Raw genomic sequence first — 25,985 nt, 5'->3', positions numbered from 1 at the left:
AGAGAAAGACTTAGGGACTAGAGAGCAAGCCGCGAGGAAGTCGGTGCAGTCAAGATCCCCTTCCCCGTCCCAGCGCATCGCGTCTCCGCCGAGCTTGCGGCCACGCCGGGACCCCTCCCCAGAACCGGCAGGACCCCAGGTGCCGTGGCCTTGGGGGGCGAGGGGCGTCCCGGGTCGCAGTGCCCGCCCCTGGCAGTGCCACCACCGCAGCCGCTGGGCAATCTCCAAGCGGCGATCTCCAAGCGTTGCTCGGCTGGGCCGCGGGCCAGGAGGGGAGGGTCTGGCCTTGCTCCTCAGGCGTCCATTGGCGGTTTTCCCCGGCCTCCGCGCCATGCCGCGGGCTGTGTGAGCGGCGGCAGCACCGGATCCCGCAGGTGTCCGCGGGCGCGCCAGGCCCATTTGGGTAGGGGGCGCCTTACTCGCTATGCTGCGAGGGCCCCGGATCTTGGCTTCGGCCACTGGGCAGCACCCGAAGGTGGTGCCCGCGATGAGCCCCACGGAGCTGTGGCCGCCCGGCCTCAGCAGCCCCCAGCTCTGCCCAGCTACTACCACCTACTACACGCCGTTGTACCCGCAGACGGCGCCTCCCGCTGCGGCGCCCGGCATCTGCCTCGACGCCACTCCCCATGGACCCGAGGGCCAAGTTGTGCGATGCCTGCCGGCAGGCCGGCTGCCGGTAATGCTGGGGGTCCCCACCCCTTCCCTCTATGCTTTTCCAGGTGTGGGAAAGGAGGGAGGGGCGCCTGAGATCTAGTTTGAGTGTAGCAGGTAGAGTTTTGGGGAGAGGGAAGATGAGGTTTCAGTTCCCAGGACCCAGTGCCCCCACTATCTGAGTAAAAGACCCTTTTCATTTTCAGACTTTGGATGAAGTAATCTCAACTATTCTAGTGGAGTGGAATGAGCACTGGATTGCAAGTCTGGAGGGAGACCCAACCCACTACTCCCAGTACAGTGTGATCGTGGGGAAGTCCATGCAGCCAACGTTGCCGCCGCCATTCATTCATTACTTCATTGTTTGGCCCAGAAACCAGTACTGGGTGCCTGCTATTGTCTAGGCAAAGGGCATGGCCTGGGGACACTGTAGGACTTTAAGACAGAGGGATAGGCCTAGTGGGTCTCTCAGGTCCAATCTGCCATGACTGGACTCCAAGTTGTCCAGTCAACTCCTGGTATAGTCCCAAGTACCTGCCCTAGGTCCTCCCCGAGGCCCAGTCTTTCCTCCCAGACAGCCTGTAGAGATACAAATGCGGGCAGCCCCTTGGGTTCTGTTCAGATTGGCTGCTCTCTCCTCAAGCCCCCAGGCTCGTTGCCAGAGAGGGCCCAAAGTGTAGTGGCACTAGGCTGCCTGCCGACCTGGGCTCAGGGTGTGTTTTGTGGGAGTGGAATTCCTGGAGTCTGTCTGAATCAAAACAACTTTAGGGTTGGGGGTGGAATGGGAAAAACCCAGGGGAGTCCAGTGGTGGTGGTTGAGGAGCCTGGTTTCTGGTCTGACTTTGCCACTAATTCTCTGTGTGTCCTTGGACAACTCTTGGCCCCAGTCTGGGCTTCAGTTTGCTCTCCTTGACAATGCATGTGTGCACAGGGTGGCTATGGGGTAGTTTTTCTCAGCTACTTTCAGCTCCAGGTCTTGGGTTTTGGAAGCAGGCTCCAGGGAAGAGAAGGGGATGTTGTAGGTTTGCTTAGTTTTGAGTAAGTTCAGGTACAGGGATAAGACCACCCCCCACTGCCCCAGAGGCATCTGGTCAGACCTATGCTAGTCAGCAGGCACGGATGCCCAGCCAGCTCTGGATGCAGGCAGAGCCACCACTCCCTGCCAGTGGACTCAGGCTTTGCCCATGTTCAAAACTTTAAACTTACTGGACATTATTTCTAACTGGGAAACCCTTACTGTACATTATTTCTAACTAGAAGGGCAGTGGGCAGGAATAGTATGATCCCCATTTTACAGGTTAAGCAACCAAGGATAACTCAGACTGGGCATTTTGTGTTCGATGTTTTTTTTTTAAAATATATATATATATTTTTATAAAGATGGGGTTTCACCATGATGGCCAGGCTGGTCTTGAACTCTTGACCTCAGGTGATCCACCCACCTTGGCCTCCCAAAGTGCTAGGATTACAGGCATGAGCCACCATGCCCAGCCTTTTCTTTTTTTGACACAGAGTCTTGCTCTGTAGCCCAGGCTGGAGTACAGTGGCACGATCTTGGCTCACTGCACCTTCCACCTCTTGGGTCCCAGTTCAAGCAATTCTCCTACCTCAGCCTCCCAAGTAGCTGGAATTACAGGCACGCGCCACCACACCCAGCTAATTTTTGTATTTTTAGTAGAGACGGGGTTTCACCATATTGGCCAGGCTGGTCTTGAACTCTTGACCTTGTGATCCACTCGCCTTGGCCTCCCAAAGTGCTGGGATTACCACGCCTGGCCCAGTGTTTTATAGCCTAAAACATTTTTGTAGTTTGTGAAATAGATGGCATTAGTAGCTCCATGTTACGGGGGAAACTGAGGCTCAGAGAGGGGATATGACCTAAGGTCAGAGATAGGGATGGGCTAGAGTGATGGGACTCACAAGGCAGTAGACTCTTCTCTTTTTTTAAATTTTTTGTTGTAGAGACAGGGGCTTCCCTATGTTCCCCAGGCTGGTCTCAAACTCCTGGGCTCAAGCAATCCTCTTGCCTTGGCTTCCCAAAGTGCTGGGATTACAGGCATGAGATACTGCACTTGGTCAGGCTCTTCTCTATGTAGCCTTGACTTTCTTCAATACTACCTGACTTAGAAGTTGCGTTCCCTGCAGGGAAGGGAACTCATTGGCAGGCCCACTCTTCTCTGGCCAGCTGCTTTCAGACTGGAAGTTTCAGTAACAGCTGTGGTTTTGAACTGCTTTGAACCCTCTCAGAGGAGCGCAAGTGCATCTGTCCGTACGTCCCTCCCAGAGGGCCTCAGTGATCTTAGCAAGAAGGGCTCTCTTACTGAGGCCACTTCTGTGCCAGACACTGCTTGGCACTCTTCACATTCATTATCTTGGTCAAGATGTCCAAAATGAGGCATCTTGCAGATGAGGAAACTGAGCAAAGAAAGGAAGTCACTTGCCTGGGTCACAAGCAAAGAAGCAGGGGAGTCTCCTTGCAGCAGACCACCCTAAAGGCTGCCAGAGCCAGAGCTCCCGCTCCTGTCAATCCCCAGGTGCCGGGGGCCCAGCCCTGTGGGCAGGCCCGCCCTCTGCTTACTCATTTTACAAGGGTGTGACCTGGAGGAGGTCCAAATCTAACCCTGGGTGTGGCCACTTGCTTTGTGGCCAGGCTGCAAAGTGCAGGGTGAGCAGGATTTGTAGGGGAGCTTCTGTTTAAAGGGACCTCAGGCACTGTCCAAGGATGGCAACCAAGTTCAATGGCAGAATGAAAGTCAGAACCTAGATCTCCTGGCTCCCTGTCCAGAACTCTTTCCAAGTCCTCTGAGAAAGGGTCAGGGGATGCTCCTTTATTTTGTGCCTCCTCTGGCAGGCACATAGCATTCATCCTCTTTCATCCCTGCAGGAAGCTCTGCCCAGGATGGAGTGCAATGGTGTCGTCTCTGCTCACTGCAACCTCCGCCTCCCAGGTTCAAGTGATTCTCCTGCCTCAGCCTCCCAGATAGCTGGGATTACAGGCGCCTGCCACCATGCCTGGCTAATTTCTGTATTTTTAGTAGAGTCAGGGTTTTACTATGTCGGCCAGGCTGGTTTCGACCTCCTGACCTCAGGTGATCTGCCCCCTTGGCCAAAGTGCTGGGATTACATATGTGAGTCACTGCACCCAGCCCTCCTTTTCTTTTGTCTACATTTTCCAAATTTCCTCTTGTGAGCCATGAAAGAAAATACACATTTTAGGGCCAGGCGCAGTGGTTTCACGCCTATAATCCCAGCACTTTGGTAGGCCGAGGCGGGTGGATCACGAGGTCAAGAGATCGAGACCATCCTGGTCAACATGGTGAAACCCCGTCTCTACTAAAAATACAAAAAATGAGCTGGGCACGGTGGCGCGTGCCTGTGATCCCAGCTACTCAGGAGGCTGAGGCAGGAGAATTGTCTGAACTTAGGAGGCAGAGGTTGCGGTGAGCCGAGATCGCACCATTGCACTCCAGCCTGGGTAACAAGAGTGAAACTCCGTTTCAAAAAAAGAAAATACACATTTTAACAAACAAGTCTACTAGGCAGGTCAAATGAGGAGACGCAGGCTCAGAGAGGCAAGACAGTCAATCCCAGGTTGCCCAGCTACCGAGTGCAGACCTGGGATCTGAAAGCGAGTTTCAACCCCTTACATTTTGCTCCTACCCCCACCATCTTACTTAGGGTGTAGGAGAGACCAGGCTCCACTCTGCGTGACCTTGGGCAAGGCACTTCCTCTTCCCCAAGCCCCAGTTTCCTCACCTTGCTGTCCGTGAGGGGGTTGTGCCTGGGGATCTCTGATCCTCTGCACTTCTGCAGATGCCTGAGGAAGGAGCTGTACTCTTCTCCCTAGGGGTTGGCAGGGTGGGCTTGAGTCCTGACCAGGCTTTTGAGATCCAGCCAAAGAGGATGCCTAAGAGTGCCCAGGGTAGAGCTAAGCCAACCTCTGGCTGTGGCTACAGCCTTTGCTCTCCTTCCCCCACTGCAGTCTCTTTTCAGCTCACCCTTGAACTTTCCCCTTTTCCCACTGGTGCCCCCCTCCCTGGTGGGAGCACTCCCTATGGGCAAAGCGCTTTGCTGCGCTATCTAGCTGAATCCTCAGCATAGGTGGAGACCATAATGCCCATTATATGGGTGACTTGAGGTCAACTGATTTCCCAGCTAAGAAGGGGGAAAGCCTAGATGCAAAGCCAGGCCAGTCAGACTCCAAGACCTGTGCTCAGCCTCACCTCCATCTTGATCCTCCTGGGCTTGTCCTTTGCCACCTCTGTTCTGCAGGCTCAGCCCAAGCCATAGGCTGGCTTTCCTCTGAGCACTACCCAGAGGTGTCTGGGAGGTATCCTTAGGGGACACTTTGCTGCGCTGGGACTCTGGGAGTGCAGAGTAAGGGTGAGGGAGAGTAAGAAAAGAGAGAAGGGTGTGTGTGTGTGCGCGCACACGCACGTGTATGCCCAGGCCTTGGACCAAATTCTAGCAAATCCTGGAGCAATGTGTGTGGGCTGGAGCTGCAACAGCCTGGTACATGGCTTTGAAGTCAGACAGGCCTGGGTTCAAACCCTGGCCGTGACCTTTGTATGACCTTCGGCATGCCCCTTACCCTCTGTGAGTCTCCAGTTCTTGTCCTCCGAGAGCGAGTGCCAATACTGATGTCACAGGACTGTTGTGAGCATGTAATAGGCCCAGCATAGATATTCTGTTCAGGGTCTTTTCAGGTTTCTTCCTGGTATGTTCCAGTGGGGAGGCAGGTGTGGCTAGGGTGCCCCACCTCTGCCTCAAATAGAACTTGGCCTGAACTTCCCTTCCTCTCCTTGCCCTTGGTGCTCCTGCCCAGGGATATATGAAGAATACTAGGATGTGCAGCCTTGGTCAGGATTAATGGAGGCCTCTGAGCTCACCAAGGCTCAGTTACTTCAGCTGAACAATGGGGATTAGTGGTGTGGGAAGATTCAGTGAAGTGATGGATGTTCGGGCGTGGCTCAGGGCATGCGGAAGGTCTCAGGCAGTGACTGGGCCTTTCTCTAGTGACAGGGTGGGGCTAAATCCCTAGAATTTAGGATTTCACCAGTGAGGAGAGTAGAAAAGGAATATTCAAGAGACTTCATGAGGAATGAGCAGGGTGTTTGGATGGTGTCTAGGTCTGGGTAGTGGGGGAGAGAAGGAGTGTCAGATCTAGGCTCCTCAAACCAAAGAGCAGGGCTCCTCAAATCAGCCCAGGAAAACGTCCTGGAGGGGACAGGAGTGGGGGAAGGGGAACTGACAGCAGGAAGAGCTGTCACCACCCCTAACACCTGTCAGCCCAGCTGTGCTCAGCAGCAGTTAGAAGTCTCAGCCCTGCCGAGCATGACCTCACCACCAAATGTTAAAATAAGCCTGTCTGTCTAAGCCAGAGTAGGGGTGTCTGGGGAACCCAGGGTTTGAAGGAGGAAAGAAATGGGCTTTATGACCCCCAGAAGGATGTGTCAAGGAAGAGGTCGAAATTAGATTTTAGGGAAGGGACTCTGTTTCCCAAACACCCACTGTGTGCTGAGACATAGTCTGAGAACTTTACAGAATTTAAAGGAGCAGGGGCTAACTAGGGTGTTTCTCCCGCATGCATTAGACAGGGAGCTAAGTAAGTGATTCAAAGGAAGCGACTCAGGGATTAATTCAGCCTGTTCCAGGTTTTTAAGATCCAGAGGCTGTCCAGGTGGTGCCTTCCTTGAATCCTTACAATAGCCCCTTGAGGCAGGCATTTTTCTATCACGTTTACAGAGGAGGAAACTGAGGCTCCTAGATGTGGAACCTTTCCCCCAAGTTGTACAGTGAGCCTATGAAGGAGCTGGAGTTTCAAACATGGGTCTCTGACCTCTGTCCCACTGTCCCAGTGCCCCAGTCCTGCCCCTGCCCTGCCCCTGCCCAGCCCTAACCGGGAGAGAGGCCCTTTCCGGGGCAGTGCAGCTCTGGGCCTAATTGGGGCCCGGGTGGTGACAGGGTGGAGAGGAGCAGATGGGTCTGTGGTTTGATTTCCCCAGCAGGTGTTTCCCAAGCTTGGCGGGAACAGAGAGGGGGATTGGGGAGGGGGGAAGGGGTGGCCTCAGCTGCTTGTCCTTAAGACTTGGGAAGGATTCATTGTCTGCCCCTCTCGGCAAAGAAAGAATGGCAAATGCAGTCTATTCAGGAGGCCCTGGGGCCCTCAAGCTGGAGCCCAAACATTGGGGGTGGGGATGTTTGCACTGCTTCCCACTGTGGGCACCTCCCTGGGGTGTGGCACTGAGCCAGGAAGTCTCCTGGGTCTGGGCGGATGCCCAGCCCCACCCTGATAAGGACCAGCTGTGGGACTGTGATGGGCACTCAGTCTGGCTGGGCCATCTGCTTCTGTATGGGGGGCCTTTCCCCACCCTGATGTGGTTTAGGCCCCACCCACTGCTTCCTCCTGGTATCATCCTCTGGGTGTGGTTGGGTGAGGAGCGGGTGTAGGGGCAGACTTGGGGCCTGTGGTTAAGGAACTCTGAGCCTTTGGCCAGACTGGTTTTGGTAGGGTCTCAAGTGCCTGGGCCTCAGAGGATGAGAGTTTTATTGGCCCTTCAGAAAACAAGACCTCCCCTGAAAGCTCACTTCTCAGGTCATTGATATTTTCCTATCAAGGACAGCAGTGCTTCACCAGGACTGGCAGTAAACTGAGGCACAGAGGTGGCTGCTAGTGGCCTTATCACTTTGGCCCCACATCAGGAAAGGCTAAAGGAGGTATGATTCTCAAACTCTGTCTCTCTCCCACCTCTCTCCCAGGCCAAAAGGAAGCTGAATCTGGAGGGGATTGGGAGGCCCGCCGTCCTTGAGTTCCCAACCCCCAAGGGGAAGTGCATCAGAGTGGATGGCCTCCCCAGCCCCAAAAGTAAGCAGTGCTGATGGAGCCTCAGGGTGGGGTGGGGCAGGGGCAGAGGGCAGCGCCCTGCCTAATCACTGGGAGTCATATTTGGAGCACTTTCCAGTTTACAAAAGATTCCTTTGCATTTTCTCACTTGATCCTGGCAGGTAGGTAGGCCTGTCTCCCTTTACTAATCAGGCAACTGAGACTCAGAGAGCTTGAGTGACTTGCCCACAGTTTCAAAATGGAGTCAGGACTTGAGCCTGGACATGTAAGTCTTGCACTACTTCAGTGTTTTTTTGTTTCGTTTTGTTTTTAATTATTATTATTTTTTTATATAGATGGGGTTTCACCATGTTGGTCAGGCTGGTCTTGAACTCCTGACCTCAGGTGATCCACCCGCCTTGGCCTCCAAAGTGCTTGGATTATAGGCGTGAGCCACCATGCCCAGCCTGTTTTTGTTTTTAGACATGTCTCACTCTGTCGCCCAGGCTGGAGTGCCGTCTTGGCTCCCTGCAACTTCCACCTCTGGGGTTCAAGCAATTCTTCCACCTCAGCCTCTCACGTAGCTGGGATTACAGGGGCATGCCACCATGCCTGGCTAATTTTTGTATGTTTAGTAGAGATGTGGTTTCACCATATTGACCAGGCTGGTCTTGAACTCCTGACCTCAAGTGATCCACCCACCTCAGTCTCCCAAAGTGCTGGGATTACAGGCATCAGCCACCACGACCGGCCAGTCTTGTACCACTTCTACCACGCCATGTACTGCTCTCATGTTCTAAATGCAATGACCAGTGTTTTATTTGGGAATTTATTATTTTTAAAAAGTTTTCATATTTAGGTCAATGTAAACATTTCTGAGAATCCAGCTCAGAGGAGCAGGGGCTAACCGGGTCTTTCTCCCACCTGCAGACAAGGAGCTAAATAAGTGATTCAAAGGGAAGGGCAGTACAGATTGATCCAGTCTGTGCCACCTCAGGTTTTTTAGATTCAGAGGTTGCCCAGGTGGTGCCTTCCTAAAGCTAAGTTGGAGGGGCTTGCTGCCTCTTGATATTTTCAGTCAATATCCTGGATAGGCCAGGCACAGTGGCTCACACCTGTAATCCCACCACTTTGGGAGGCCGAGGTGGGCAGATCACCTGAGGTCAGGAGTTCAAGACCAGTCTGGCCAACATGCCAAAACACTGTCTATACTAAAGATACAAAAACTAGCTGGGCTACTTGGGAGGCTGAGGCAGGAGAATCACTTGAACCTGGGAGGCAGAAATTGCCGTGAGCTGAGATCATGCCACTGCACCCCAGTCTGGGAGAAAGAGTGAGACTCCATCTCCAAAAAAAAAAAAAAAGTTCCTGGTTAGAGTGGGAGTGTAAGCAACTGTGTTTGGGAGGAACACTAGTTTTACAGGTCATTCCTGTAAACCTTAGTTGTCTCGTGTAAAAGGAAGTACAGCTAGATCAGGAATGGCAAGAAAGTTTCCTTTGCATTGACTGGTCAAGGCTGCCCAAAGCACTGTCTTGAAGGATCCTAAGACTCATGATAACTGGTCCTCTTCCAGAGGAACCTAAGACTCTCCAAAACTCAGGTTCCAGAATTATTAGATTGGCCACTAACTTGCAACATGACTTGGAAGTCACTTGATTACAAAAGTCCCCTCGGTTTAAGATGCTTCAGCTGAGATGTGGTCTTGCAACATCAGCCTCATTGAGAAAGGACCTTTTCATGAACCTCCCCACTTGATGTTACGGGACCGATTCTCAGATAATCACTGGGATTCACATGGAAGGAACAGCCAGTGTGTGTCTATAAAGATGTTCTTAAATCCAGGCTTATCATTCCTGTCCTACTCTAATTCCAAACTCCTGACATTTAAGTGGCAGGATAGGGTAATGGTTAAGAAGGAAAACTCTGGAGCCAGATTGTCTGGATTCTAATTCCAGCTTTGCCACTTCCTAGCTGGGTGAGCTGAGCAGATTACTTAAACTGTGCCTCAGTATTCTCATCAGTAAAATGGGATGATTGTACAGCAACCTTATATGGTGTTGTAAGGCTTAAATGTGTTAGTATGTGGAAAGCACTTAGAACAGCGACAATAGTTGTGGGTGGGGGTATGGCGTCTCTAAGCTGTGGTGGAAACGTGCCTTGAACCAGGAGTAAGGACACTTGGCTTCCAACATACCCATTGGCTTTGAGACCTTAAGCAAGTCACCTTCTCTCTTAGGTATTAGGTTCTCTGTCTGGACAGTGGTGGTGATGGGTGCCCTGCCTCACAGTGCTTTGTAAACTGGAAAGTGGGTGGTGAAAGTTGGGACTTGATGAGCCTAGGTCAATGGGCGAGAGTCCTGAGATGGCACTCCCTGAGCTGTGACTGGGTCCCTTTCTTCCTCAGCCCCCAAATCCCCTGGGGAGAAGACTCGATATGACACCTCGCTGGGGCTGCTCACCAAGAAGTTCATTTACCTTCTGAGCGAGTCCGAGGATGGGGTCCTGGACCTGAACTGGGCCGCTGAGGTGCTGGACGTGCAGAAGCGGCGCATCTATGACATCACCAATGTGCTAGAGGGCATCCAGCTCATCCGCAAGAAGGCCAAGAACAACATCCAGTGGGTGTGAGTGCCCGTCCAATGGTACCCTCCAATGGGTACTTGGGCTGTGGGCAGAGCCAGGGGCAATAGCCATTGGGTGTGAGTGGCAGGGGTAGGGCTGAGAGCAACATCCAATGGGCACAAGTGCTGAGGTGAACCAAGAGCAACATCCAATAGGCTTATTACTGGAGGTAGAGCCAATGTATGGTGGGGAAGAGCCCGTGTACCTGCTGAAGTAATAGGAGAACGTGAAGGCCAAAGGGAACTCCAGATTCTTCCTCTTGAGTCAGAGATCCCAATATCCACTTCTAGCTTAGGGCAGTCCCCTGGGAGCTGAGTAGGGGCATCCCAGACTCCTTCCAGATCTGAGCTAGGAGTACTCCAGCCTCCTTTCTCTACTTCTACAGGGTTTAAAGAGCTAACCTACAGCCCCTGGCATAAACCCTAAGAAAACCCAGGCGGGGGAGTCAGGACTGAGGCTACTACAGTTCCCTACCATTTGGAGCAATTTGGGGCATAGGAATGAACAGAGTTGAGAGCCCCCCGCCCAAAGTGGGGTTTAGGCCTTGACTTGTTTCTTCTCCCAAGCCCAACCCCAAGCCCCTAGTTCCAATCCCTGGTAGCTCCCTGAGAGTCAGGCATGACCACTGATTTGTACAGCCCAGGGGAGCACCCTCATAGACTATTTGAATGGCCTTGTTCTGGAGTTCTACCCACACCACCCATGCATCTCTGCACAGCAGCCCGGGGGTTGGGGTCTCTGGATGTGGACTGAGACTGACACGGGGGCGCTGCTCTGTTTGCAGAGGCAGGGGAATGTTTGAAGACCCCACCCGGCCTGGGAAGCAGCAACAGCTGGGGCAGGAGCTGAAGGAGCTGATGAACAGGGAGCAGGCCCTGGACCAGCTCATCCAGAGCTGCTCTCTGAGCTTCAAGCACCTGACTGAGGACAAGGCCAACAAGAGATATCCTCCTTGGTTGTGGGGAAGGTGTCAGGGAGTAGGAACCTGTTGCATGTTTATATCCATCCTGAGTTGATTCAGTACTCGCATATAGGGATTAACTCACCCTAAGGGTCTGGCACCTATTTCTTCCTTCCTGCGTGGCTTTTCCTCTCAAGTCTATTTTTTAAATTATTTATTTATTTTTTTAGAGGCAAGGGATCACTCTGTTATCCAGGCTGTAGTACAATGGCATGATCATAGCTCACTACAGCCTCACACTTCTGGGTTCAAGTGATCCTCCCACCACAGCCTCCCAAATAGCTAGAAATGCAGGTGTGTGCCACCATGCCTGGCTAAGTTTTAATTTTTTGTATAGACAGGGTCTTACTTTGTTGCCCAGGCTGTTCTCTAACTCCTGGCTTCAATCAGTCCTCCCACCTCAGTTCCCAAAGTGCTGAGATTACAGGCATGAGTCACTGTGCCTGGCCTCAAGTTTATTAAAGGTATGTTTTCATTATTGAAATAAGCCAAGTATATTTTTTTAAATCTCGAAAATGAAGAAAAGAAATGATGAGCTGTCACCTTAACATAGCCTTTGTTCCTTAACTGCACACAGAATGTGTGTTATTTAAATATAGTTGTAATGTAGTTGTGTGTAGTTTTTTTTTTTTTTTTTTTTTGAGATGGAATTTAGCTCTTGCTGTCCAGGCTGGAGTGCCATGGAGTGATCTTGGCTGGCTGCAACCTCCACATCCCTGGTTCAAGCAATTCTCCTGCTTCAGCCTCCCAAGTAGCTGAGATTACAGGCATTCGCCACCATGCCTAGCTAATTTTGTATTTTTAGTAGAGACGGATTTCTCCATGTTGGTCAGGCTGGGCCTGAACTCCCAACCTTAGGTGATCTGCTCACCTTGGCCTCCCAAAGTGCTGGGATTACAGGCATGAGCCACGGCGTCTGGCCTTTTTTTTGAGATGGAATTGTACTCTGTTGCCCAGGATGGAATGCAGTTGCATAATCTTGGCTCACTACATCTTCTACCTCCTGGGTTCAAGTGATTCTCCTGCCTCAGCCTCCCAAGTAGCTGGGATTACAGGTGCCTGCCACCAAGCTTGGCTAATTTTTGTATTTTAAGTAGAGATGGGGTTTCACTATGTTGGTCAGGCTGGTCTTAAACTCACATCCTCAGGTAATCCACCTGCCTCAGCCTCCTGAAGTTCTGGGATTACAGAAATGAGCCACTATACTTGGCCTTCATGCCCAGGTACTTTTTGTAGTTTTAGTGGAGATGGGGTTTCACTACGTTGACCAGGCTGGTCTTGAACTCCTGACCTCAAGTGATCCACCTGCCTAGCCTCCCAAAGTGCTGGGATTACAGGCATGAGGCACTGCACTCGGCAGAATATTTATAGAATGTTTTCCCATATTTTACTTGTTTTCTTAGGTCAGATTCCTAGAATTGAAATGATGAGGTCAAAGAGCAAGGACCTCAGGGTCTTTCATAGATTTTCCAAAATCATTTCATTTCTAATTGGTTTTGGACTGACCTTGTATTTTTGGAAGGATGCTAGGCATTGTGGGAAATATAAAGAAACAAAACATGTCTTCCTCCCTTCTCAGAGCTAATGATCTAGTTTGAGAGATGAAGCCTTTACATAAAAAGCTGATATAAGGCAACTTTTTTTATAATTTATATCCCCATTTTCTTTCTAAAGGGATCCAAGGTAGCTTATAATATTGACAGGATACAGATTGTAGTTATTTCTAGGCTGTACAAGGAGTGAGAAAGTAATGTTCAGAGGCTTAGGAGAAGTGGATGAAGGTGTTTCCTGGCAGGCTTGGGGTTTGAATTTTGACCGGACAGTCACTTTTCTTGACCCTCCTGCCCTACGCTGGCCTATGTGACTTACCAGGATATCCGTGCTGTCAGCAACTTTAAGGAGCAGACAGTGATTGCCGTCAAGGCCCCTCCGCAGACGAGACTGGAAGTGCCTGACAGGACTGAGGTGAGAGGGAAGGCATCTGGTGGAGAGCCCGGGGTGGCGGGGGGACGGCTGCCAGGGCAGGTTCCAGGCAGCTCTGCAGACTCTGTCCCTGGCACTGCCTAGCCCCATGCTCCCCAGGCCCATTTTGGTGTCCATGGCAATATTGGTGGCCTTCAAGCTTAGGCAGAAATGGCAGAAGCTGGAAAGGGCAACGGAGACTGAATAGTGGCCTGAGAAAATCTCTGTTCCTAGCTTCTTACTGCATCCCACCAGCCCTGAGTTCCTGTGTACATGCACACTCATGCCTACACATGACGATGTCAGTACTCATGAAAATCCTTTCGTGCTGACCATGCTTTCCCAGGTTGAAGACCAAAATTCCTGACACTCCCTATAAGGCCTCAGTGCTCTGACCCCAGCTGACCTTGCCAACCTCCTTCTCCCTGCTGTCCCATCTATCTTTGTTTTGGCCACACTGATCTGTCTGCAGTTTCCCCATTGCACTAAGCTCATTCCTAGTGTGAGATCTGTTACATTTTATTTATTTTTTGAGATGGAGTCTCATTCTTTTGCCCAGACTGGAGTGCAATGGCGTGATCTCAGCTCACTGCAACCTCCGCCCCCCAGGTTCAAGCGATTCTCCTGCCTCAGCCTCCTGAGAGCTGGGATTACAGGTGTGTACCACCACACCTGGCTAATTTTTGAATTTTAAGTAGAGACAGGTTTCACCATGTTGGTCAGGTTGGTTTTGAACTCCTGATCTCATGATCTGCTCACCTTGCCCTCCCAGAGTGTTGGGATTGCAGGCATGAGCCACCGCACCCGGCCTTTTTTTTTTTTTTTTTTGAGGACAGGGTCTTGCTCTGTTTCCCAGACTGGAGTGCAGTGGCATGATCTCAGCTCACTGCAACCTCTGCCTCCCGGCCTCAGGCCGTCCTCCCACCTCAACCTCCTGATTAGCTGGGACCACAGGTGTGTGCCACTATGCCTAGCTAATTTTTTGTATTTTTTGTAGAGATGAGGTTTTGCCATGTTGTCCCGGCTGGTCTCAAACTCTGGTACAGAAGTGATTTGCCCATCTTGGCCTCCCACAGTGCTGGAATTATAGGTGTGAACCACTGCACCTAGTCTTGCAAGACCTTCATACATGCTGTTTCCTCAACTGAAATGCTCTTCTCTTTATGCCTGGTTTATTGCTATTCATCCTACAGATCTCAATTCAAATGTCACTTTCTCAAGGAAGCCTTCTCTGATTACGCAGACTTTATAACCGCCTGTGCTTTTACACTGCCTTTAGTCTCCATTTGCTGAGGTATATTTGGCATGATAACATGATTGCATTCTGCTTCATCTATTAGAGTGTAAGCTTCACAAGGGAAAGTTCTGCTCACCTTGTATTCCCTGCCCAGAGCCTGGCATATGATAAGGGCTCAAGAAATAATTTGTTTAAAGGAAGAACTGGAGCTGTGGAGATGATTAAGTTCCCTCTCCTCCCCTGGAGAAGTTCAGGCCTTAGTGGGAAAAAGACGTGGTCATTTATAGACTGAAGATGTTGCTTTGAGAGCATAGAGAAAGGGTAGAGGAGACATCCTGGGTGGAGACAGTTAAACTAGATCTTAAAGAATGAATAGGGTTTTGGGCCGGGTGTATTGGCTCACGCCTGTAATCCCAGCACTTTGGAAGCCGAGGTGGGCAGATCATGAGGTCAAGAGATCGAGACCATCCTGGCCAACATGGTGAAACCCTGTTGCTACTAAAAATACAGAAATTAGCTGGCTGTGGTGGTGCATGCCTGTAGTCCCAGCTACTCGGGAGGCTGAGGCAGGAGAATTGCTCGAACCCGGCAGGCGGAGGTTGCAGTGAGCCGAGATGATGCCACTGCACTCCAGCCTGGTGTCTGGTGACAGAGCAAGACTGTCTGAAAAAAAAAAAAAAAAGAATGAATAGGATTTTGTTTGTTTTTGAGACGGAGTCTCACTCCATTGCCCAGGCTGGAGTACAATGGCATGATCTCAGCTCACTGCAACCTCTGCCTCCCAGGCTTAAGTGATTTTCCTGCCTCAGCCTCCTGAGTAGCTGGGATTACAGGTCCACACCATCAGGCCCAGCACATTTTCGTATTTTTAGTTGAGCCAGGGTTTCACTGTGTTGGTCAGTCTGGTCTCGAATTCCTGACCTCACGATCTACCCACTTCGGCCTCCCAAAGTGCTGGGATTACAGGCGTGAGCCACCGCGCCTGGCCTCCCTGGAGAAGTTCAGGGAATGGGGTTTTTGGTAGGTGCAGTTCTATGTGAGCACAGGCATGGAGACCTGGACGTGTGCCAGGATGCCATGCATGTCATCAGTTGTGGCTTAAGTTGTGGTTATGTGGTAGGGAAGAGGCAGGGTGAGAAGGCTAAATATCAGGACTCTTGGTTACAAGTAACAGAAAGTCAAGTCCAACTGGCTTAAGCCGTAGGTGTGGGTAGGGGTGGTGGGAACCAAATGACAAGTTCTGGGGGAGATTCAGAGATGGCAGGCAAGGCTGGATGTATATGCTCAAACTATGACTTCAGGTCTGTTTCATGCTTTTCATCTCTCTGCTTTTCTCTGTGCTGACTCCATTCCCAGGTGGGCTCTTTCCTTGTGATGGCAGAGATAGCCTCCTTGAGATGCAGTCTCGCTCTGTTGCCCAGAGTGCAATGGCATGATCTTGGCTCACTGCAACCTCCGCCTCCTAGGTTCAAGCAACTCTCCTGACTCAGCCTCTCCAGTAACTGGGATTACAGACACCTGCTACCACGCCTAGCTAATTTTTGTATTTTTAATAGAGATGGGGTTTCACCATGTTGGTCAGGCTGGTCTTGAACTTGTTACTTCAGGTGATCCACCCGCCTTGGCCTCCTGAAGTGCTAGGATTACAGGAGCAAGCCACTGTACCCAACCTTCACGCCCAGCTACTTTTTGCATTTAGTGGAGATAGGGTTTCACCACATTGGCCAGGCTGGTCTTGAACTCCTGACCTCAAGTGATCCACCTGCCTCGGCCTCCAAAGTGCTGGGATACCAGCTCAGCAACCCCAGTGGGAAGGGGACTTCCATTTCCCACAAGTCCAGCAAAAGTCTTGGGCCTAGTGCTGGTTAGATCCACCTAAGGAGCCGAGCCATGTGCCACCCTGAACTGATCATGTCACACTAAATTTCCTGGCTGTGTCACAAGCTCACCCACTGGGATTGGGGAAGGGTGCTGCCTCCCTGCCCCAAAACTGCATGACCTGAGAGTGGGAGAAGAGTGATTTCCCACAGGAAAACCAAGGTGTTCCCCCTAAAAGAAGTGGGCTTTGGGGCCAGACAGCAGAAACAGCAAAGTCCACCCTAGGCCAGATGGACCTGGTCTCAGTGCCAGCCCAGGGGTTGAGCTTGCTCCCATGGGCAGCAGCAGCCGTGTGTGTCTGTCCATACACACTGATGCACCCAGAGCCATGACCTTGCTTCTCTTTTTCCTCCAGGACAACCTGCAGATATATCTCAAGAGCACCCAAGGGCCCATCGAAGTCTACCTGTGCCCAGAGGAGGTGCAGGAGCCCGACAGTCCTTCCGAGGAGCCCCTCCCTTCTACCTCTACCCTCAGCCCTAGCCCTGACTCTGCCCAGCCCAGCAGCAGCACCGACCCTAGCATCATGGAGCCCACAGCATCCTCAGGTAGGACTCTTGTCCAGAGGGACAGGAAGTGGGGAGAGCAACCAGCCTTAGTTTTCTCTTCTACATCAGTGTTTGTTGAAAACCTCCTGTTTTATCCAGCAGCTGAGGATGCAGTCATTCTCCCCTACATGTGTGCATTGTATTTAATGCTTTATAAAGCCTCACTAGGAAGGCCTGGATTTGAATCCCAGCCCATCCGCTTACCAGCTATGGGACCTTGGACAAGTCACTTAACCTCTCTTGGCCTCAATTTTTCTCATCTGTGAATTGGGCATAGTAATTAATACTGTCTAACTCTTAGGTTGTTGGGAGAATTAATAAGTTAATATGGTCAGGTGTGGTAGCTCACACCTATAATCCCAGCACTTTGGGAGGCCGGGGCAGGAGAATCATTTGAGGCCAGGAGTTCAAGAGCAGCCTGGGCAACACAGGGAAGACTCTGTCTCTATTAAAAAAAAAAACAACTTAAATTAGCCAGGTGTGGTGGTATGTGCCTGTAGTCCAGCTACTTGGGGAGCTGAGGTGGGAGGATCACTTGAGCCATGGAGGTTAAGGCTGTAGTGAGCTATGAGCATGTGACTGCATGCTATTTTTGAGAGGGAGACCCTGTCTCAAAAATAAAAATAAGAATAAAATTAAAAAAAATAAGCCGGGCACAGTGGTTCCCACCTATAATCCCAGCACTCTGGGAAGCTGAGGTGGGAGGATCACTTGAGCCCAGGAGTTCAAGACTAGCCTAGACAACATAATGAGACTCCCATGTCTAATAAAAATAAAATAAAATAATAAAATAAAACTTGCCCTTTAAAAAAAAATAAGGCATAGAGGTGCGTGGCTTACCCAAGGTCTCCCAGCTGGGAGGCAACAGAGCTGTGTCTTGAACCTTGGTCTATGCACTCCCAGCCCAGTGTTCTCTCCACAAGGCATAGAACAAATCAAAGAAGGGGCTTCTGGCTGGGAGGTCGACAGTAGGCTAAAAACTGGCTACTCCTGATGGAAGGTAGTAAAGGGAAGTTGCCGGGGAGCAGAATTCGTGAGAGCTTCTCAAAGAGGGTGGGAGTCCGGAAGGAGTACAAATGGAAGCCTGTAAAGTCCCCTCCTCCAGAACAGTTTTTGCCTTTCCTTGGGATCACGCATCCGGTTAGACTGATAGGATTCCTCAAGACTGTGTAGGCCAGTGTTCCACTTTTTGTCTTCTTAGCAACAGAATTCTTTTAAGTAAAACTCTAGTGGTTAGACAAAGGTACAGCTGGAGCTGGGCTGATTGGAAGAGGCTTGCTGGAGGGGTTCTGCAGTACACCGGTTGTATCCATTTCTCTAACTCAGAGGTTAATAAACTGTTGCCTGCAGGTCAGATCTGACCTGCTTTTAATGACCTATGAGCTAAGAATGATTTTACATTTTTAAAGAGTTGTAGGAGAAAGTAAAAGAAGGCAACTGTGTGACAGAGACCACAAGTGTCCCGCAAAGCCTAAAATACTCTCCAGCTCTTTTTTTTTTTGAGACAGAGTCTTACTCAGTTCGTTATTGAGGCTGGAGTGCAATGGCAGTGATCTTGGCTTACTACAACCTCTGCCTCCTGAGTTCAAGCAATTCTCCTGCCTCAGCCTCCCAAGGAGCTGGGATTACAGGTGCCCACTACCATGCCCAGCTAATTTTTTTTTTGAGATGAAGTCTCGCTCTGTCGCCAGGCTGGAGTGCAGTAGTGTGATCTCTCAATTGCAACTTCTGCCTCCTGGGTTCAAGTGATTCTCCTGTCTCAGCCTCCTGAGTGGCTGGGACAGACGCATGCCATCGCACCCAGCTAATTTTTGTATTTTTAGTAGAGATGGGGTTCCACCATGTTGGCCAGGATGATCTCCATCTCTTGACTTCATGATCTGCCCACCTCAGCCTCCCAAAGTGCCGGGATTATAGGCGTGAGCCACCATGCCTGGCCAATTCTTTTTTTATTTCGTATTTTTAGTAGAGACAGGATTTCGCCATGTTGGCCAGCCTGGTCTCAAACTTCTGATCTCAGGTGATCCACGTGCCTCAGCCTCCCAGAGTGCTGGTATTTACAGGCTCCAGCTCTTTATAGAAGTTTGCTGTCCCCATATAACTCGACCCTCTTTTTACATGTGAATGAACAGAGGCCCAGAGAGGGCAAGTGACTTCCCTAGGGTCACACAGCAAGTTGATGGCAGAGCTGGGACCAGATCCCAGCCTCCCAACTCTTCTCTAGTGATTGCTCTGTGTCTGTCAGGCCTCATCAGGGACCAGACCAGAGCTTCTCCTTGTGCCAGCCATCTGTCCCTCAGGGCACCTCCCCAGTGCCTATCTTCCATCCCAGACCTATGCCCCACCCTCTGGTTCATCCTCCTCCTGCTGTGCCTCCTCACTCAGCTGTCAGCATGTGCATAGCCCTCCGAAGCTAGAACCACCTGCACTTCGGTTGTCCTCTGAGACCTTGGGTGGAGGTGGCAGATCCCAGAGCATAAACAAGGGTGTGAATTTGTTTTTTTCTTTTGAGACGGAGTCTCTCTCTGTCACCCAGGCTGGACTATAATCTTGGCTCTCTGCAACCTCCGCTTCCCAGGTTCAAGAGATTCTCCTGCCTCAGCCTCCTGAGAGGTGGGAGTACAGGCGCATGCCACCATACCCGGCTAATTTTTGTATTTTTAGTAGAGACGGGGTTTCACCACGTTGGCCAAGCTGGTCTTGAACTCCTGACCTCAGGTGATCCACCCGCCTCAGCCTTCCAAAGTGCTGGGATTATAGGCATGAGCCACTGCGCCTGGCTAGATGTGAAGTTTTTACCTGAGTTTTACAATCAAGATGCTGAGGCCCAGCGAGCAGTAGAGGCTTATTGGGCCGTCAGTGGTGAGGCCAGCTCAAAAGCCAGCTCTCATGTCATGGCTTCATGGCTGTCACCCCAACCCTTGTCACATGGCCTCATAGTGTTATCCCTGCTGACAGGAAGAGGAGGAAATTTTCCTGAAGGTGTGCGCTCACGCGCGTGGGCACACACACACACACACACTCCATGCTGTGTCCTAAAGGAGTGTCATTTTGAGGTCTGAGTGCCAGAGGCCATGCAAGAGAAGCTGCTGCAGTTGTGGGACCTGAGTCCTGGCCCTGGTTCCTTATTACCGGAGGAACTGTTCTCCTCAGCCTCAGTTTCCTTCATCTGTAACGGAAGGGGTTTGAACGGCATCGCCTCTGACATCCCTCCAGACTCTGAACAATCTGAGATAAACCTAAATGTAGCTGATAGCATAGGATTTGAAATGGGGAGCCTGTATCTCACCTCTTAGTGACATCATGACTGTGAGCAAATCACTTTAACCCCTCCAAGCCTCAGTTCCCACATCTCTTAAATAGGGACACTTGAAATTTCCTCATGAATATTGAGTGGGTTACAGGAGATGACATGCATGAATGTGATTCTTAATTTTTTTTTTGAGTTGGAGTCTTGCTCTGTTGCCAGGCCAGAGTGCAGGGGCACGATCTGTAATCCCGGCTCACTGCAACCTCCGCCTCCTGGGTTCAAGCAATTCTCTTGCCTCAGCTTCCCTAGTAGCTGTGATTACAGGCACACACCATCACACCCAGCTAATTTTTGTATTTTTAGTAGAGATGGGGTTTCACCATGTTGGCCAGGATGATCTCAATCTCTTGACCTCATGATCCGAGTTACACAGGCCTCCCAAAGTGCTGAGATCATAGGCATGAGCCACCACACCTGGCCCAATGTGATTTTTTTTTAAAAAAAGCTCATGTGGCCAGGCGTGGTGGCTTACACCTGTAATCCCAGCACTTGTGGAGGCCGAGACAGGCAGATCACTTGAGTCTTGCTTTTGTCGCCCAGGCTGGAGTGCAATGGTACAATCTGCCAGAAGTTCCAGACCAGCCTGACCAACATGATGAAACACCTTCTCTACTACAAATACAAAAATTAGCCAGGCGTGGTGGCACATGCCTGTAATCCCAGTTACTCAGGAGGCTGAGGCACAATAGTCACTTGCATCTGGGAAGCAGAGGTTGCAGTGAGCTGAGATCCCACCATTGCACTCCAGCCTGGTGACAGAGTGAGACTTCATATCCAAAAAAAAAAGGCTTGTGTGAAGAGCATCTACTGAGGCGGACCTGGTGCTATTTTAGAGACAGAAAAACAGTAAGAGCCATTCAGACTGCAGTGGAAAGACAGATATTCCAAAAGGCAATTCTATTTCTGGGCGTGGTCAATAGCAGGAATCAGCAAGGTCTGACTTGTAGAGATTTTCACATGTATTTTATCAGTTACTGCTTCCAATACTCATTGAGGCCAGTCCCTGTTTTTCCACATGAGGAAATAGAGTTCTGGGGTTCCATGGCTGGTGAGAGGAGGCGCTGGAGTCTGAGCCCACGTGCTCCTGGCTCCCAAGCAAGGCTTCTGACTGTAACGTCAGCAGTGTGCCAAATAAACCTTAGATTTTATTTATTTATTTATTTGTTTGTTTGTGTTTGAGACAGAGTCTCGCTCTGTCGCCAGGTGCCAGGCTGGAGTGCAGTGCCACGATCTTGGCTCCCTGCAACCTCCACCTCCTGGGTTCAAGCAGTTCTCTTGCCTCAGCCTCCCGAGTAGCTGGTGCTGCGGGCGCACGCCACCACACCCAGCTAATTTTTGTATTTTAGTAGAGACAGGGTTTCACTGTGTTGGCCAGGATGGTCTTGATCTCTTGACCTTGTCATCTGCCCACCTTGGCCTTCCAAAGTGCTGGGATTACAGGCATGAGCCACTGGGCCTGGCCAGATTTTTTTTTTTAATTCAAATACGTTTATTTGATTTCTTTGAGCCCCAGTTTTCTCATCTATAAATAGGGATAGCAGCATGGACTCCCTCAAGGCCATTTGAGTGTCCAAGGAGGCTGAACAATTCCTTGCCTCAAGGGCAGTGCCGCCACCTCCCCCATTAGCTTTGGTAAATGGGAGTAATTTTTGATAGGAGCAGGGACAACATGTAGACCCGACAAACCAGTGCTTTTTAAAAAAGATTATTTATTTTTATTTTGAGACAGAGTCTTGCTCTTGTCACCCAGGCTGGAGTGCAATGGTACAATCTTGGCTCACTACAGCCTTCACCTCCTGATTTCAAGCGATTCTCCTGCCTCAGCCTCCTGAGTAGCTGGGATTACAGGTGCCTGCCACTACACCTTGCTGATTTTTGTATTTTTAGTAGAGATGGAGTTTTACCATGTTGACCAGTTTGGCCTCCAACTCCTGACCTCAGGTATCTGCCTGCCTCACCCTCCCAAAGTGCTAGGATTACAGGAGTGAGCCAGCGCACCAGGGCAAACCAGTGCTTCATATGCACTTATCATGCAGTCCTCTGAGCAACCCTTTGAGGTAGGTAGAGTTCTCATACCCCTTGCAGAGAGGAGGAAATGGATGCTCCAAAACATGAAGTCCGCCAAGTGTGGTGGCTCACACCTGTAATTCCAGCACTTTGGGAGGCGAAGGCGGATTACTTAAGGTCAGAACTTTGAGACCAGGCTGGCCAACATGGTAAAACCCTGTCTCCACTAAAAATACAAAAATTAGCTAGTGTGGTGGTATGCACCTGTAATCCCAGATACTCAGGAGGCTGAGGCAGGAGAATTGCTTGAACCCAGGAGGCAGAGATTGCAGTGAGCTGAGATCTCGCCACTGCACTCCAGCTTGGACGACAGAGCAAGACTTCACCTCAAAATAAGTAAATAAAACATGAAGTCGCATGCCCATTGCACTGCCAGTCTCACCAGGCAGCCTAGCGCCTCAGCACAGTTGTATCTTCAGAATAGTACTTGGCTGGGGCTTAAGGAGTGACTCCGATGGAGGGAGATTCTGAGCATCAAGATGTATTTGACAGGCAATTTCCAGTGCCCTGTTGCATATCCCATCCTGGTATGGGAAATCACCGTCTTACCTCTAAGTGGAAATGAGCAGGCTGGGCGCTATGGCTCATGCCTGTAATCCCAGCACTTTGGGAGACCACGGCGGGAGGATTGCTTGAGCCCAGGAGTTCAAGACCAGCCTGGGCAATAGAGTGAGACCTCATCTCTACGAAAAAGTTCAAAATTAGCTGGGCATGGTGGCATGCACCAGTGGTCCCAGCTACTCAGGAGGCCGAGGTGGGAGGATTGCTTGAGCCCAGGAGGTTGAGGCTGCAGTGAGCCGTGTTCACCCTTCTGCACTCTGCACTGTAGCCTGGGCAAGACCCTGTTTCAAAAAAACAAAAAAAAAGAAAAGAGAGAAAAGAGCATGGAGTGTTGGAGAATGGCTGCTGAAAGGTCAAATAAGATGAGGCCAGAGAAATGACCATTGGATTTAGCAGCATCTGGAGGTCACTGGTTCGGGGGCATGGTGGGGATAAACCCCAGACTGGAGGGAGTTGAAGAGAGAATAGTAATAAGGAAGTAGAGACAAGCTCAGGCTCCTCTGAAGAAAGTTTACTGTGAAAAGGAGCAGAAAAATGGGCCAGTAATTGGAGAGGGTGATGAGGTCAGGTATACTCGTGTGTGGTGGGGAGTAAAGTCAACATAACAAAAATTTACCGTTTATTTATGGTCACTTTTATTTATTTATGTATTTATTTATTTATTGAGATGGACTCTCGCTTTGTCACCCAGGCTGGAGTGCAGTGGCGCAATCTTGGCTCACTGCAACCTCTGCCTCCTGGGTTCAAGCGATTCTCCTGCTTCAGCCTCCCAAGTACCTAGGACTACAGGTGTGTGCCACCATGCCCAGCTAATTTTTTTCTATTTTTAGTACAGACGGGGTTTCACTGTGTTCGCCAGGATTGTCTTGATTTCTTGACCTTGTGATCTGCCTGCCTCAGCCTCCCAAAGTGCTGGAATTACAGGCATGAGCCACCATACCATGCCTGGCCTCTGATAGTGGTTTTTAATGCATATGTGTGTGTGTGTATTTTTTTTTAATTTTTAATTTTTTTTTGAGACGGAGTTTCGCTCTTGTTACCCAGGCTGGAGTGCAATGGCACGATCTCGGCTCACTGCAATCTCCGCCTCCTGGGTTCAGGCAATTCTCCTGCCTCAGCCACCCGAGTAGCTGGGATTACAGGCACGCGCCACCATGCCCAGCTGATTTTTCGTATTTTTAGTAGAGACGGGGTTTCACCATGTTGACCAGGATGGTCTCGATCTCTTGGCCTCGTGATCCACCCACCTTGGCCTCCCAAAGTGCTGGGATCCAAGTGCAGTGAGCCAAGATCATACCATTATACTCTAGCCTAGGTGATAGAGTGTGTCGCTGTCTCAAAAAAAAAAAGTGAAAAGGGGTAGGGTTGAGTGTAGGAGCTGGAAGGTAGATTTTGAGAGCAGGACAGTCCCCCCAGGCTGAGGAGAGAGGACAAGGGTGCAGTCATCCAGAGAACCGGAAGTCTGTCCTTGTGTGCCGAGAGTTGGACACCGAGCCAGGCATAACCTTTGTCTGTTTGTCTCCAGTGCCAGCGCCAGCACCGATCCCCCAGCAGGTCCCACTGCCTCCGTCCCTGGTGCCCTTGGAAGCTACTGACAGCATGCTGGAGCTGCCACACCCACTCCTGCAGCAGACCGAGGACCAATTCCTGTCCCCAACCCTGGCGTGCAGCTCCCCTCTGATCAGCTTCTCACCGTCCTTGGACCAGGATGACTACCTGTGGGGCTTGGAGGCGGGTGAGGGCATCAGTGACCTCTTCGACTCCTACGACCTTGGGGACCTGTTGATTAATTGAGTGGCCCTGCCTGCCTCCAGCAGCCTACCCCTGACTCTACCTCCTCACAGACAGGCTAACAGGTCCTCTGCCTGCACAGGGACATTGGACACTAAGTGCTGCCCTCAGGCCATGGGGTCTTCTCTCCTTCCTCACCCCGGCCAGCAGATGTATGGGGAGATGTGGATGATGCGGGTAAGGTGTGGATAAGAGGGTGAGTCCTTGCTTACCTAGTGGAAGCTGGGCCTGGGGAGGCCCATCCAGTCTTCTGACCTCTGACTTCTCACAAGAAGGCTGCAGGTGAGGTGGCCAAGTCCAGGGAAAGGCCCTGCTACCTCCTTTTGAGGGGTAATTACCTCGACAAACCAAGAAGCACCTAATGCCTTTGTATTTATTTCAGGTGGAGTTGTATTTGTTTGTCCCCCCTGAATTTTAGCAGGGAGGTTATTCTAGGTTTTAGTGCAACCTCTGCAGACAGGCCCATCGGGCCCATGGCTGTCCGTGTTCTGGGGCAGGTCTGGGTTTTCAAAGGAGGGGCCCAGGCCAAGTCCCTGCTTTCCCCACGGTGGTGGGGGCTGGGTCTCTGAGGGGCTGTCCGGTCTGCTGGGACGCTAATTGCACTTAGACCTCGTAATTCTAGTAAACAGCCTCTGCGGGCCTTTCACCCTGCCCCCTGCTCTCAGCCTCACATCTCCAGCTGAGGCACCGGCTTTGGCTTCCTGGTCTCCTCTGTCCCAGAGATGGTTCCAGGGAGCCATTCCAGGGCAGGTAGCACTGAGGCTCCCATGGAAACAGGAGTTGCCAGCTCAGGAGACCCCTTTCCTGAGGAAGTCCTTACCTCTCCCTCCCCTTGAGGTATAAAAATAGTCCAGCAGAGACAAGCTTCTGAGAAAAACAGATCAGGAACGTGGAGGGTAGCTGTTATGGCTGTGGCGGACACCTTTCCTCAGAGTTTCTGCCTTGCCCTGGTCCAGGAGCTGTTTCACACCAAGGACTTGGTAGGCAGAGGCAGCCCCACCATAAGAAGGGTCAGATTAAAACAAGAAACTGCCAAAAGCACCCTCTCTGCCCCCCATGTAATGCTGGCATCATTCTCTGCCTCCCTGGGAGGATTTTTTCCACCATGTTTATTGAAGGGGATGGTTCTTTAAGGACTTCTCCACCTCAGAGCTCACTTAGACCCCCAAGGACAGAGGTGACTGGCGCTTGGTGACTTGTTCACTCCTTTTTTCCCTGGTATGCTGAAGGGGTGACAGAGAGAGGCTGTCATGGCAGACCAGGCCTTGGCAGCTAATGGGGAGAGGGACTCATGTTACTTCTTCAGGCTTGGGGTCCTGAGGGGGTCTTTTGGCTTCAGCCTGTTCCCCCAGAGGCTTAATCATCTCACATTGTCCCTGCAGCCCAGTTGCTCTTGTCCCTCACCCACCTTGGGATGTGGATGCTCTGGGCTGAACCAAGGCCATGCCTTCTGGAGAGAGGCACAGGTTGGTCTGAGGCCCGCCACCCACCCCTCAGGGAGCCAGGTTTTCTCAGAGGCTCAGCTGGACAGCACTTTTAAAATAAGTTTGTAGCATTAAAATCTGGTTTAAAA

The 25,985-nt window shown here is 50.9% G+C and overlaps 1 protein-coding gene across 1 annotated transcript; it reads left to right on the top strand.

The window, feature by feature from the left end:
• Positions 1-25,985, top strand: E2F2 (E2F transcription factor 2). Its single transcript, XM_002750419.6, has 7 exons — positions 1-676; positions 7,411-7,516; positions 9,880-10,099; positions 10,882-11,040; positions 12,909-13,023; positions 16,491-16,683; positions 24,147-25,985. Exons 1-7 carry the CDS (start codon positions 425-427, stop codon positions 24,413-24,415), a joined length of 1,314 nt encoding a protein of 437 aa, XP_002750465.3. The 5' UTR covers positions 1-424; the 3' UTR covers positions 24,416-25,985.

Source organism: Callithrix jacchus, chromosome 7 (genome assembly GCF_049354715.1).
Source record: "Callithrix jacchus isolate 240 chromosome 7, calJac240_pri, whole genome shotgun sequence".
NCBI lineage: Eukaryota > Metazoa > Chordata > Mammalia > Primates > Cebidae > Callithrix > Callithrix jacchus.
This window is presented reverse-complemented; position numbering and strand designations above follow the sequence as displayed.

Excerpts from the sequence above, each read along its gene's own strand:
- E2F2 (XM_002750419.6), top strand. The coding sequence starts at position 425 with ATGCTGCGAGGGCCCCGGATCTTGGCTTCGGCCACTGGGCAGCACCCG. Across the intron at positions 677-7,410 it reads TGCCGGCAGGCCGGCTGCCG|GCCAAAAGGAAGCTGAATCT; the intron begins GTAATGCTGGGG and ends CCTCTCTCCCAG. Across the intron at positions 7,517-9,879 it reads TGGCCTCCCCAGCCCCAAAA|CCCCCAAATCCCCTGGGGAG; the intron begins GTAAGCAGTGCT and ends TTTCTTCCTCAG.